Source organism: Centroberyx affinis, unplaced genomic scaffold (genome assembly GCF_046629955.1).
Source record: "Centroberyx affinis isolate AG114_WGS23_722 - 3 ecotype Tasmania unplaced genomic scaffold, CSIRO-AGI_Caff_v1 ptg003553l_1, whole genome shotgun sequence".
Classification (NCBI taxonomy): Eukaryota; Metazoa; Chordata; class Actinopteri; order Beryciformes; family Berycidae; genus Centroberyx; species Centroberyx affinis.
The window spans coordinates 58,664-73,511 of record NW_027281488.1 but is presented as its reverse complement, the minus strand read 5'-3'; the positions used below and the strand labels follow the sequence as shown (position 1 = coordinate 73,511).

General features: G+C 45.3%; 1 protein-coding gene across 1 annotated transcript; it reads right to left on the bottom strand.

Annotated features, from left to right (window-relative positions):
- Positions 1-558: 558 nt before the first annotated feature.
- cep170ab (centrosomal protein 170Ab) lies at positions 559-13,538 on the bottom strand. Its single transcript, XM_071540035.1, has 18 exons — positions 13,434-13,538; positions 13,224-13,313; positions 12,790-12,868; positions 12,510-12,568; positions 11,853-12,015; positions 11,371-11,508; positions 10,750-11,190; positions 9,855-10,234; positions 8,968-9,099; positions 8,405-8,537; positions 5,901-7,388; positions 4,877-5,120; positions 4,477-4,585; positions 4,078-4,239; positions 3,096-3,184; positions 2,569-2,662; positions 1,423-1,474; positions 559-854 (listed from the first exon to the last, which is right to left on the bottom strand). The coding sequence occupies exons 1-18, from the start codon at positions 13,536-13,538 to the stop codon at positions 559-561; spliced, it is 4,254 nt and encodes a 1,417-aa protein (XP_071396136.1).
- Positions 13,539-14,848: the final 1,310 nt, after the last annotated feature.

Genomic DNA, 14,848 nt, shown 5'->3' with positions numbered 1-14,848 from the left:
CAGCTGGCTGCCAAGCTTATCAGTCTGACAAAGACTTCATGGCTTGCAAGACTGAGTTTCACTTTTTGTAAAAGTCAGCAGTGCTCTGAGTTAACAAAAAAAAAAAAAAAAATCTTAATATGAACTTGGAAAAAATTTCTTCAGTATCAAGTCCTGTGATATGATCATTCCGCTTGTACTGTATTCTTGACATTTTTTAAATGTTTTCAAGAATAATGGATAATGATAATGCACTGCAACACACTGACTGGTTACTGTATATTATTGTCATAGCTCCTTTGTAAGCCAACCAAACAATACTTCAAAATTTCCATATATATGACCCATTTATATGACAACGACCATCTGATAGTGTTGGAATACTGTTTAACTATTGATCTTCTTTTATCAAGTCTCGACATGACTCAGTCTGATTGATAGAGGGCAGTCATGCTCTCTATGGAATATGCATCACTTTCCTTCCTACACCTCCTCTATAAAAACCAACTGAACTCCTAGGTCTGTCTGTTCCCAAGGGCTTGAGGAAGCTTCCATTGATCCCAAGGGTTGATCAGTCCATCAGTTGTGGGATCCAGAGCTCTGCTCCCCACCGGGGGCCAGGCTGCTGTTCACATGGGGCCCAGAGTCTCGCTCTGCCACCTCTGCACGGTCCGAGGGTCCGCGGGGTTCAGAGGAGCTTCCATCAGGCTTGCGAGCTGACAGTGTGCTGGAGGGAGCTTCTGCTGCGGGGAGCAGGGCTGCTGCCCCCTGCGGAGCCCCAGGACTGATCTTCCGGTCAGCCACAAGAGGGCTGGTGAGGCCCAGGGTGGACAGGGCATCCAGAGTGCCGTCTGGGTCCACCATCACGTCAATGACTGTCGGATTGCAACAGAATCATAATCAATATGAGCATTCACTACAAAAAATGACAAGTTGCCCAGTGATTTTATCTTGATTCCAGACCTATCAAGCTTATTTCATGATATTTTTAGTCAAATGATCTCACATGCCAATATGACTTCACCATAAAACAATAAAGAAAATCTTGAAACCAGAAACTTTCGCCAAGACAGTTTCACTTTTACCAAGTAAATGTCCTGAAACAAGCTACATTTTTCTGTAAAAAAAAAAAAAACGTCAAATTTGTTGAAAACAGTAAAATTATCTTCCAGTGCAGTAAGATGATTTAACAAAAAAGAAAAAAATCCTAAAATAAGCTTGATACGTCTGGATACAAGATAAAATAACTTAACAAGTCTGTCAGTTTTTGCAGTGTTCTTGTAAAAGGAATTTTACACAGTTCCAAACACTACAGAGTACAAGTGATGGTAATTTCATGTATGTTAGTTGGCTCTGATGATGAATGCATGCTGATTGGTGAAGACCGCCAACGTGGAAGCTGTTTTTGTTATGAAAACAAACAAGGAAGCATTAGATCCATACCGAGCATTTGTCTTTCCACCCTCTTCAGGTCTTGAAGGATGGAGGAAATCTCCTGTTAAGGAACATAAATGAATAAAAACATTAAACCCGAGAGAAGCCTGGTTGAGGGCATGATCAAGGAAGTGTGTGTTCATAATAACAGATCGATAAACAAGATTCACTTCTGTTCCTGCAGGTGAAAGTTTGGAGCAGAGCTGTAAACTCAGTAATGCTTTATGAGCCGGGGGACTGTGCCATGAATGGACACATCTCTTCTGGGGTTGCTTGAGGCCAGACTTTGAGTTAAAGGCAGAATTTATGACCTTGTCCCTGAGAGGCAGTATTTATTTTTTTTTGCGCCACAACAACAGCTCATAAGTCTTTTCCCTCCAACAAATCACACCTATCTGGTGTGCTCTCTTCTCCAGAATAGGAGTTGGCACAGAGGGATCTAAATGGCAAAGGATGAACTGTGCAAGACTGAAGGGTCTTTGGTTCAATCCCCCAGAGAGTCATAATGCTGTAATGTCAGCACTCACTATGATTGACTCAGTAAATAATCAGATATGTTGCGGTTTGTTTTGGGAGAAAGACAGAAATTGGAATAGAGACAGTATGGCATTAATCCTGTGCTTGAAAGAGTAATGGATTACTGAAGCAATCAAATTCTTAGGCAAAATATTTCATTACTGGAGCCATAAAGCTAGTGTGTCTGTCTTTTTGTATTTATTTATGCAAAGGTGATGCCAAAAAAAACATTATACTGATTAAAACTTACTATGTCTGATGTCGGTATTGAAATGCTTCACAGTTGTCAAACTTTCTTTATACTAGCAAAAAACATGGCTGCCCACATCTGGTTTTCAAAGAGTTGTCCTTGGGTCTTTCCCCCCCCCCCCCCCCCCCCCAACTCTCTCCTCCTGCCACCCTCTTTCTTTAGCTTGCTGGGCCTTAGCAGGTATGATGTATGTATGTATGCATGTATGTATTTATGTATTTATTTATGTATTTTTTCTTCATCTTGTAGTGCAATCCTCACCCCATGCCCTCCCGGAAATGTATTTCTACTTTGTCCATTTCACCTGCCTTCAGTAGATAAGGAAGTTGACGTGTGTGCGTGTGTGTGTGTGTGTGTGTGAAAGGTACAGCAGCGGACCAGTCCATCACCTTGTTGGAGCTCCTCAGTAGTAAGGAGTCATGCTCTGCCTGCAGTTTGTTCTCAATATCATCCCATTTTCGTTCTTTATCCTTGAAAAGGATCCTGGGGACCAAATTAAGAAAAAAAAGAGATTAAAATAAAATATGTGAAAATATATTTAATATAGTTTTTGTTAGAGGTATTATGTGGCTGTGAAAGTGATTTCAGTGTGGTGAGCAGAGAGCAAGGATGAAAAGAGGCTTATGGGTTGTCATCTGAAGTGTGAAAAAAGAGGAAGATATGCAGCAGGCTGTCAGTGTAACCTTTGTGATGTGCCACTCAAATCGTGCTAATTGGCCTAGCTCCAACATAACATTCAGACAAGAATCCTAACAGACTTTCTATTCCTATTTTGGCAGTTCTACCCTGCATTTGCCCTTTTCTGAGAATAGCATGTGTGAGATTTACTCCCAGAACACAAAACAAAGTTTAAAAAAAAAAAAAACAGCACATCCCTTTCTGGAGTATTACGGTAGTGATGTAGCATGGTGCTCACCTGATTTTGCCTGCTGTTTTGTCAACAGACTGGCGTATCCTAGCTGATAGTTGAGTCACAGATGCTAGCAGTAAACTGTCTAGCACCGCCTGAGGGTGACAAGATAACATAAGGTAATTTTTATTTAACAATGGCACAATAACTGGGGCATGCAGATAGTGTACATTTAGTTGGCAGAGCTGAAACAATAAAAGCTGAAAAGCATTTTCAGGCATCTTAAATCAACGAACCTTTTGAAATGAACCTACTTGAAAAAATCATAATTAAAGCCATTACTATTATATACATGTATTAACAGAAGTATTACTGTAATTGCTATTTGCTCGCCCAATAGCTTTGGTCATGTTATGAAGTGCTGGGTGTCTGTTTAGTGGTGAAGCTGATTAGACTTGGCATATAGGGAGCACCCTCTAGTGGCACACAGGCTGACATGCTCCGATAGAACAGGGTCAAATCTTAAAATCAGTAAGTCTTTTGCTATACAATTGCACAACAAGCTATGTTCTAACACTAGGAAACTACTGTCAACCTGCATTTTGTCTAAGCTCACTTTGAAGGGAATACAAGTGAAATAAAGATGTGAAATATGTTACTACTGTGGCCTTTGACATCTTGGTTGATATTTGTCATTATTCCGTTCACTGTCTCGATTAACCAAAAAGAGAAGAGGGAGAAAACGAAATCGGGTGATGATGATTATGATAATAAGATGATTTCTTTTGGAAATTGCACTTCTATGGTATAAAGCTAATATGGATGGAAGAATCCAGACTAACGCTGTATGACTTAAATTTTCATTTGTTCTAGGTTCTCTGTGTTCTAGCTTTGAGAGACAGTTGTTCATGTTCAGAAATATAGACTTGATAATGCCATAAGAGTAACATATATGCAATTTTAAGCTACGTCGAATAGCCCTTAGGTAGATGCAGTGCCTGTGCATTTTGAGGATTGAGTAATGTTTGATATTGAAGCAGGGACTCACATCGTCTCTGTTCCAGGTCTGTCGGCGGATGGAGCGGGACCCCTGTCCGTTAGAGCCACGGGGTCGGAGCTCCACCGGCCGCCCGTTAGTTCCCAGAATGCTGCTGTGCTCTGTGGACGGACCACCCAGCTCCAAGCTATCGTCAAAGACACGCTCCTCCAACTAGAGCAGAATTAAAATGCAAACAATAAGAATGTTATTTCAACAGATCTGTACTTGAGACAACTAAAGCTGAATTTTGTTCTCTGTCCCTACTAGATCATTGACTCCAGTATTAATCTCTGTATCATCAAGCACAAGTTTTATCTGGGTAGCAACAGACAAATGCGAAGCACGGTATTTGTTACGGCAGATAGAGAAGCCATGTATTGCTGAGACTGTGTAACATGTTGACAGTACCAGAGCTCCAGGGTCGGTGGCTGCAGGGCTGACAGAGTCGATCTCTCCTGCCACATCATGAATCTCTCTGGCGAGCATGGCTAGGTCTTTGGCGAGGTCTTGGCTAATCCTGATGTACAAACACAAATATGATGTTAGGGCTTGTTATAATGCTATCTGTGTGATCAATCTTTCTTTTCATTTTCCTTTGTGATATTCATCTCGTATTAAAATGGTAGTAAATCATACAAGAAGTCATAACCATCAAACAAAACGCATTCAACACCAATGCCAAACCAAACACCAGTAAATAATTCCCTACGAACAACCACATACCTCAAGGCAATGGAAGCATGTCTGACTACTGTCTTATCATGACTCATCACTTCTGTCTAACCTCAGTAGTGTGTCTGCCACCTACCTGGCGATCTCCTCGCTGTGTGCGGTCCAGTCTCTCATGTACTCGTCCTGCTCCCTGGAGTGCTGCCTGAGGGCAGACAGGCCCCCAGGACTGGGGGTTGCTGGGGCTGAGCCTCCTAGCTGGGCTACCCGAGTGGAAGGGAACGGCCGTGTGTGGCCCTGCTTGGATGTGTGGCGGTTTGAGCCATACTCGTCCTCTGAGGTGGAGGCGTACTCCACAGGCACGCGGCGCCACCGAGTGCTGGCTAATGTTAGGAAACAATGACAGTTTAGGTTAGAGGGTACCTAATGTGCATGGTGAACTGAATGTTGATTTTTAAGAGAGAGGAATGGGTAGTTTTCCTGCAAATGATGCCATTTACGGAACAAACCCCTCCAAATTCCTTTGACGTAAGTGTCTCTGACTGAACTAGCAGATAGATTTAGTGAAGTATTATGCAATTTCAATCAGGAAGACTACTTATCATTCATTCATGCTTTTTCTTTACCCAATCAGTTGGTGAACACTTTCCCTCTTTTTCCAGAGAACCACTCAGAGTTAGCAGTCACTTCCCTCTCTTTTTCAAAGAGCCAATCGTCTAAGTGTCGGGAGTATATACACGTCACCTTCTATGCTATTGCCCTTCTCTCAGATCTATGCTGTATGCTGCTGTCATTCCAGTCGCTGTCCTTACCATCGTCCCTCCACCACCCCATCACCACCAATGTCCAGGCTCCAGAGGAACTCCCCAGGGGGACATCCTAATTCCTACGTCTATCCCAGATGTACTCCTAACTTCACGAATGGGAGGAGTTCCTCCATGGACCTTACGCCAAAGTTTACATCTTGTTTCATGTCATGAATAAACTTTTTCATTCGAGCATTCATCCTAGTCTCTCCTGATTGAATTCTATTTATAATAAGCAATGACAACATCATGGAACATGAAAGGTACGGTATGTGCGACACACAGACAGATATTATTATTTCCATTGTCCATGAACATCAAAGTAAATTGTGTGATGTAGGAAAAAAAAAAACGTACATGCGGGTGCGATGTGCCCATAGGTTGAGGTGCCTTTACCCTTGTCAGGCAGCTTGGAGGCGCTGTTCGCCCTGGCTCTGGGTGTAGCCATGGAGGTCACGTTCGACCCTCTCAGCCCTTGTCTGATGGCATAGTCCCCTGCCACACTGCGGGCCCCCAGGCCTCTACTCCTGGTCACAGTGGCCTCTGAGTCGCTCTGGGCTGAGGGGGAGCCCACCCTGGGTCTCCTAGGCTGTGCCAGAGCCTCTATCCTAGACATTCCCCTTCGAGCCATCCCCGTCCTGGATGTGGAGCTAGCTGTGGAGGCCTCGGAGGCTACTGACATCCGGTCCAGGTCGGCTGGCTCTGTGTCTGAGGAGTCCCCAAGACGGGCCCGCCTCAGCAGGGATGCCCTGGTGGGCCTGGGCTTGGGGGCACCGGTGGGTTTACTGGAGCCTGTGGTGGCTGCGGAGGAGGCCGGGGCCTGGGCGATCTTAGCCCGACTAGACTTGGTGCTGGCCCCCACTGTTGTGCTCCCTGTCTGGGCTCTGGGGTGAGAGGCTCTGGAGCCCTGTGTGGAGGCGGGCTGGGAGTCGGAGAGGAGTGAGTTGGAGTTGACGTCATCATCAGTGAGGTCCAGGGAGGTCCAGGGGCGGCTGGGCTGCTGAGGGGCGGGAGCTCTGGTCTTGACCCTCCTGTCCTGGTTCTCTCGGCCCGCAGCAGGGCCTTTGGAGGACGAGCACAGCACCGTCCTCTCCTTCTGCTGTCCTGCAAGGGTTCGGCGTTTCTGGACTACCTTCCTCCCTCCATCTGCCTGGCTTACTGTGCTGGTCGTGTCCACGTCCGACTCGGGTGACATGGAACCCTCAATGGACTGACTTGGTGGATCACCTTGGTCTGACACAGTGGTCTCTAAAAAGGCTGCCACTGCCTCAGAGTCTTTCTGCAGTGTGGTGCTGTCGACGGCAGCCTCCCTGGTCTGACTTCTGTTGCCTGTGTGCCCATCTATGCGTGGTATGAGCTCAATGGGCACGTTGGAGCTGGGTCTCTCCACAGTAAAACTCTCCTGCCTCAGCAATGGCTTCCCACTGTTTTCCCTTGCCTTCTCCTCTTCCCTCTTTCTCCTCCGTGCCTCCTCCATTCTCTTCTCCCCACTGCTCAGTGGACGAGGGGGGAGCTTGCCCATCACGCCTGGCTGGCCTGCTCTCCCTCCACCACTATCCTGCGACTTGGCAGGTGAGGAGCGGTTGGGGCTTCCCCCCTGGCTGCCCACACCTCCAGCACCATGGCCAGGACGATTCTTCCCCCTGGGCATCTTTTCCTCCCGGTTCTCTTTCTCCTGTAGCTCTGTGTCCTGTTTCTCCCCCATATCTGTGCGTAGGCCTGAGCCTGGGGCCCTCCTTCCCAGGGCGAGCTCCTCACCAGGCAGCTGGGGCAGGGTTCTCCTCTTTCGCTCTGTGTAGCCAGAAGAGGCAAAGGACGCTGAGTGGCTGGACTCACTGATTTCAGCTGGAAGGAGAGAAAGAGTCTATTATTAGCCAAGTGATTCCCCAGATGAATGTCTATTTCATATCAGTGGTGGGCGATATACCAGTAGAACTGATGCAGAAATCTGTGCTCAGGTTTAGATTTACCCACACCGTTTCTACCGGATGAGCCAGAAAGGCTAGAGGCGAATAATCTTTGGTTGAACATTAGCCATGCAGATGGATTTAGGTTCTACAGACTTAACATCAAGCAGTTTGTCATTAATCACAAAATTGCTGAAAACATGTGGGTAGGGCTGCTTTATGAGTAGCACCCATGTGCATTTGTGGAGACATGAAGCTTGAGGGAAGTGAAAGTGAACGAGTGCACCCCCTAATCTCCAAACAAATGAAAGCCAGCAAAACAAGCATGAAGAAGAGATTGTCGAAGAAAAGGGGGCATCCTCCTACATAAAAACATAAAAACATAAAAACAGAAAACTATCATCTGCAAGCTGTGTGGCACGAATGTCATTGCCAGGGGTGGAAACACCAGCAACCGATTTTACCACATGAAGATGAAATATGTGAGTACCAATAATATTAACTTTTTTTTTTTCTTTGTTTTACCAAAAGGTTTACATGTTTCAAATAAAAAAAGTCAGAATACTTAATCGTGGTACCTATCCTTAAATTAACAAAATGTGAAAGTAACTGCACTTTTGAATCCCAAGGCAAAAAACTGCCATTCTGACATCGTTCTCCTACTTAACAGTTTGACATTGACATTACCAGAAAAACTGTTGTATATACTCTATACTGTGATAGCTACCATTATTGTCTAAAATGTTTAAAATATTGTGATGTATATATTACCCACCACTATTTTATATCACCAATATCTTACAGTGGAAGAATTAATCTCTTCAACTTTGAGAAACCTGAACATTATGTAAACAAATCTAGATCAGTCTCAAGCCTCAAATCAGGCAAATCCAACCCAAATCTCAGTATTTACACGCCATTCTTGTTCAGACCAGAGCCAACATGAGTTCTGACCTCTGTCTTCGGTGACCAAGATGTGACTCTCCCCTCCTGATCCCTCAGGATCTGTCCTAATGTGGCTGGCAGCTAGAGTAGCCCACTGAGACACCCAGCGGGGACCCCCCACCACCAGCTCCTCAGTCAGGACCTGGACAAGACAGCACAGGGGATATAAGAGATAAACTATAGTATTCAAAGAGAGCAGCTGGAGAGACCACAGTCTGATCAAACTGAAATGTTATTGCCAGTAAGGTTTTTAACAGGTCTGAATCAGTGGTGGGAGAACCTGAAGAGAGAACCTGAAATCCTAAACATGCCACAACTCTACAGCATAAACATAAATAGCAATATTTTTTTGACTCATAGTTCTAGGGCTATATACATCTCTTAAAATAGGAGTGTTTATCTGGGACCAGTCTGCCTACTAGCAATGAGACGACATTTTAGATCACCAGGCTTATTCTTAGAAGCTGTCAGCCTGCAGCACCAGAAAATTCTTTGACCAGAACTCAAAGCATCAAAAGAACACTTTGAGTTTGTCACCATTATACTCAGCAGAGAGTACAGGATTTATGCACCTCTGTCTCCATGCGTCCTGGCTTGCTCCTGTCTCCTGTCCCAGACCTCTGGGACATAACCCTGTCTCTCTGGTGGTCAGCAGGTCCCAGCCTGGAAACACACACAGTCTGCTGCTCGTCCACACCGAACACCTGGAACATACACAGACACACAAGCGCACGCACAAACATTCACACCGATCGATTACTACCCAGTACTCGAGTAGATATATCCAAGTATTAGAATTGAACATTTTCAGATTAACCTTAGTTAAAACTGTAACAATATGACACTTTGTGACATAAAACAATAGTATATGTTAAACATTATCAGACTGTGTCTATTTGTGACCCTGTGTGTACGGGCCCAAATCCCCCATTTGCCTGAAATTGGCTCTTGTGGCATGTACCATTTTCTGTGGGCGTGGCCAGCAGTGAGCTGGGTTGTGGCTATCAAGGTGAGGCTACCGGCCACAGCACAGGAAAATCATAGTAACAACAACAATGGCAGAAAGGAGTAAGAAACAAAAAAACATCAAACATGCAGCAGACAAGGCCTGCTCAAAAACACGGCTGAACTTCGTTGCAGATTGCCTGCATTTGCCATCTGCTTCTTCAGCGCCTGCAGTGGCTTTACAGATGCTGGTTACCTCAGCCTCGGGCTAGATGCCGTTTCAAGGTAGACAACTCATCTAGATGAGTGATGGAAGTGAAGTGAGTGAAGTGTTGCGGCATGAACTTGCCCAAGGAGGGCTGGACTAACAACACACTTTGCTGACACAAGGCAAAACGTTGCATAATGTAGCTTTAAAGGCAAAGCATGATCAGTTGTAATTATGTACAGTGTAAAAAATAATTGGTGTAAAATCCAGAACCATAGATGATGAGATCATACAAATCATTCACACCTTGTCAATCATTCTCCTAGCCTCTTCCTCCTCATGATCTCCATTCTCCAACTCGATCGTGTAGGTCCCTCTGTCACTGTGGTCATCTCCATGGTGATAGCACTCCTCACGGCCAGTCTGCTGATGTGATGCGGAGCCTCGCCGCCTCTCTGCAATTCCGCCTCCCAACGGTGTCATCTTGGAAGTCGAAGACTTGCGACGGCGCGCAGGACTGTCCTCCTCTGCAAAGAGCCCCTCTGGTACGTTAGCACGGCCCTCCCTGATCTTCATCCCCGAGCCGCCCCACAGCCCCCGCGAGTGTTCCTCCAGCGCTGCGGCCCTGCGCTGCTCTCCAAGGGCGTTCTCTGAGTCACTCTGGGTGCCGTCCTCATGTTTACTGCCTGGTGTGGGAGGGGCAGAGAGGACAGGAGGGGGTCAGAGGGTAGAGAGAGAGAGATACGGAGAGAAGAGGGGGGGTTAAAGAGAGGCATAGGGTGATTGAGAGAGACAGACAGACAGACAGACAGACAGACAGACAGACAACTATGACAGCAACGGTCACCACCCATTTGTAGGACTAGTGTGTGATTATATATATCATATATATATCACATATATATATATGTTATTGTTGAGGGGGTTTCTGGTGATCCACTGTTGACCTACACAGTCTCACTGTGAAAAGATGGCTATTGGCAATTATGTCTCATTGCATTTCAAAGACATTAAGGTTATCTGCCATCTTGATTTTTTATTGTTTTGTTTGTTTGTTTTAGATCAGTAATTTGCAAATTGTTGTATTTTATTTTATCTTAACTAAACTACACTAAAGTAAACAATAAGGCAACATACTGTACATCTTAAAGAGAAGGAGCTATGATTAATGAAATACAGACACCGATGCACACACACACACCTTTAAGGCTCCTCAGATGGACAGGCACATCACTCTTCACACTTTCTCCATCGTCCTCTGCAACTGTCTCTTTAAGAGCCAACGGCAGCTCATTCTGGGCCAACCAATCGGCAACTTTGACCTCCGCTGCCACCATGGCCGTCTGAAGTGGACTTAGCTCCTCCCCTACACCCCTCTTAGGGCGTGGCCTGGTCTCCGGTGCCACTTTCGCTACCCGATCTTTGACAGCCGCTTTAGCTGTTGCCCCAGGGTCAAACTCAATGGTGAAGGAGGCGTGGCCATGTGCAGATTCAGGAGCAGTGGCAGCACCAGCCTCTGTTTCCCGCAAGGGGGCCTCACCAGTGATTTTACCCGCTAAGTGGTTGTCCTTGGTTGGGATCTCAAAGTAGCTAGGCTCCTGATTGGAGGCATTCTTTGGGGCCTCTGAACTCTTCTTGGTGTCTTTGCCATCTGTTGGTATTAACAAAAAGATGGACATGTAGTCTCACAAAAAAACAAAAAACATTTATCACTTACTAGATATTCAAAGCAGCTAATAACAAAGCGGTATTAGTGGAAGGGGGGATATCTCAAATTAAATTCAACCATCATAAGATCATATAGTGTTTTTTGTGTATATACCCGTTTCAGCTCTATCTTGCTTCCTGTCTGAGCTCCGTCCATCCTGCTTCCCAGAGTGCTGCTGATCCGCGTCTCCATCGCCCCACCAGGCAGGCTGGCCATAGAGGGGGGTTCCCCTGTGCAACACTGCTACGTCCCCTGGAAAAAAATTAGTCATTAGTTAACCTTATGGGAATGGCTGCATGTACCACAACAGAAAATTTGGAAGCAGCGTGGGAAATTAACTGGCATGGTAGTTTTTTGCACATAACCAACCATCACCATCCTGTTCTATCCTAAAAATCTAATAAATTAGTGAAAGTGGCAGGTGAATGTTCAGATTTGCATGTTGCTGTGGTCTGTAGATGAAAAAACTTTGTGCTTTGTGCCCTGGTTGAAAGACTGTAAATGTGATGTGTATGGATTGTGGCAGCAGAACCACTGATACGCTCATGCAGTATTGTAACCTGTGTCCTCTGTGCTGTATCCTTGGACATTCTCACCTGTCATCTTATCCTCCCCCTTGCTGGCCTCGGGGGGCTTGGCGGTGGCCCCCTCACATGCTGGTGCTGCTGCTGCCTCAGAGGGTTTGACCTCTGACCTGGAGGGTTCCCCTTCTGGAGGCTTCTTCTGGCTCAGCTGGAGCTGGCTGCTGAACTTCTCGTGCTGATAGACGAGGACAAGTAGGAGCAGCGAGGAGAGTTTAGAGGCACAGAGGCTAAACAGGACTGTCAAACACTGCTGAATAGATAGAAATGCAGCCTGGGGTTGTTTATTGAAGCTTTTACAATAAAGGTCTCAGTATAATTACAGTGTATAACTCAAGGATATACATCAGTCACTGGGTATAGCTCAAGAAACATGCTGAATAATACTGCAGAACTTTCATGTAGCACATTAAGATGAAATCCCATCTTTTTTAAAGCTACCAGGACAGTTTGTTCTGAACAAAGAGCATATTCATCAATCTTGAGAAAGTAGTATTTTGCCCAGTTCAGCAGAAAACACTTTGCTCTCCTTGACTGAACTCATCTCTATCAGATTTTTTTTTTGCTTTTTGACTGTGCTCTTTTGCGCAGGTATACAGTATTTGCTCTGTCTGTTAGCATACGACCACAGGCTACTTGCTTTTTCACTACATGTACAGCATGCTGTCCAACCTTGAGGGCCTCCTCAGGAACATGCAGCTCTCCTCGCACCACGGTGAACAGGTTGGTATGTGAGGCAGGTTAAAGAAAGGAACGATGAGCTCTTTGCAGGCATGAGAACCACGCACTGATAGCCTTATCTATTATGCAACAGGCCGGGTACAGTGAGGTTTCAAAGCTATTCAAGAACAGATAAAGTTACAGGATTGTTTGTGCACACTAACCTTGTGAAGTGTGTCAGTGGATTTGATAGATAGTTGTTTGAAACATGAATACCACATTCAAAGGATATCATATCCAAACCTCAATTTGTCTTCAGTTTTCAGCGTGACATACATTTGCTCCTGTATTCTGACATCATTGACAAACGTCTGCAAGAAAAAGCAGAATAAGGTTACAAACAATAGAGTAATGTTACAAAATTAAATAGCTACCATCTGATTTTTTTTTTTTTTGGACCTTACTCTTAAAAAATTATTGACAGCACTAAATCAAGTATAAACAAGTTATGTTATGTCCATCTTTGGAATCGAACTCTTCATATATAACTTTGAAAAGTATATAATGACATATTCATAAATACATAATGAATTCAGGTTATGATGCGTCCCTTATGTTATCTGAGATGAACACTTTACTTAAGTATTAAGGCAGTTCCAAGCAGTTAAGTATATAAACTAAAGCAAGTAAGACGTTTGTAAATTACTAGATCCATAACACACTCACCCCATTCAAGCTTCCCAGGTCCTTAACTTTGTGTTCGTCTGTAGTCGGCTCATAGTTGATGACGGCATGCTGTTTGTCCACACTGCGGGACTAAATCACACAAAATCCAGTCAATCACTGTAATCCGTTCTAATCTCCAGTGCTTCAGATAATACTCCGGCCAGATGAGGAATGAGAGGTTCGAGCTTGTGTCCGGTGGAGTCACTGTACCTGCAGCATGAGCTCACAGTCGTCCCGTCCCACGAAGATCATCTCCCTGGGGAGACGATGACGCGTCCCCCCGCCACTCACCAGGAACCAGGAAGTCAGACTCATCTCTGCCTCGTGAGCTCACCAAGGACCCTTAACACATCCTGCTGAAGACAACAACAGTGACTGTTAGGTGTCTGCGGTTTAATCTATCTATCTATCTATCTATCTATCTATCTATCTATCTATCTATCTATCTATCTATCTATCTATCTATCAGCCAGACCCTTGCAGTTTATGAGTTCATGGATCGTACTTTCAATGATAAAAGTTAACTGACCTACTTACTAACAACAACATCAGGCATGGATCAGAAATCTAAGAAACACTTCCAACAGCTCCTTCATACATTTACATCAAGCAGAGTCTCTCTCTCTCTCTCTCTCTCTCTCTCTCTCTGTGTGTGTGTGTGTGTGTGTGTGTGTGTGTGTGTGTGTGTGTAGCTATTCCAGGTATCACCCATGCACACTGACATGCTTGTCTCTGTCCCACAGAGCCGCTAACAGCATGAAAACTAAAACTCCCCCCATTCCATTCCTACAGAAATTGAATAACGGCTTACAGCATCCTGGGCATCCTACTAAACTTCCAAATTGAGTTACTCAGCAGTGTCGCCACCGGGTCGCCTAATCGGATGCCACGCCGCTGAAAGGAGAGGAGGAGTCAGATTTAGAGGGGAGGAAGTGAGCGTGGATATGAGGTAGCCTAAATGATGAGACAGACATCCAGAAGGACAGAGACAGCCATGCATGATCATTAGGTCAGCTAATGTAATTGGATGAGGCGCACAAAGAGGAAGACAGGAACAGGAGACACACACAGGCAGGCCCCAACTCACACACACACACACACACACACTCACACACACACACACACATAGTACACAGGCCAGATAGAGACAGGGAAAAACAGAGAGAAGATAAATAGAGCAATGACCACGCGTTCTGCTCGAAAAGCCACAAATATTCTCCCCGTGATTTCCTCACAGATTTCAGAATTTCCATGCAGAAGAACATCAGGCAGCACAGCAGCTCTTTTCACTGAAACAGCCATTCCTCTTTCTCCTTCTGCAGGGGCATCAGCCAGGAGGCCTTGCTGACTCACGCTCTGAAAGGAGCTACCGGTGAATTAGTGGGGATTTAATTACGCACACTTTGTCATATCTGGGCCCCTGTGTGAGCGTGAACTCTGCACGATCCGAATGGGACTTGACAGTTCTCTTTCCCTGTCGTGGGCTTGACTAACCCTTTCGGCGGCCTGCTGTCTTTAGTGGCCCAGATTTAATGTTAAGACGCTTGACCACACACTGTTTCCTCCACTCTCAGTTATAGACGCCAATTGCAAATGACAGCACGCCCATTCTCCCTGCAAGCGGC

Bases quoted from the DNA above. Each gene is read 5' to 3' on its own strand.
- cep170ab (XM_071540035.1), bottom strand. From the start codon at position 13,538: ATGAGTCTGACTTCCTGGTTCCTGGTGAGTGGCGGGGGGACGCGTCAT. The intron at 12,016-12,509 runs GTTGGACAGCAT...CTCGTCTATCAG, and splicing joins TTCCTGAGGAGGCCCTCAAG to CACGAGAAGTTCAGCAGCCA. The intron at 2,663-3,095 runs GTGAGCACCATG...TTTGGTCCCCAG, and splicing joins AAAACAGCAGGCAAAATCAG to GATCCTTTTCAAGGATAAAG.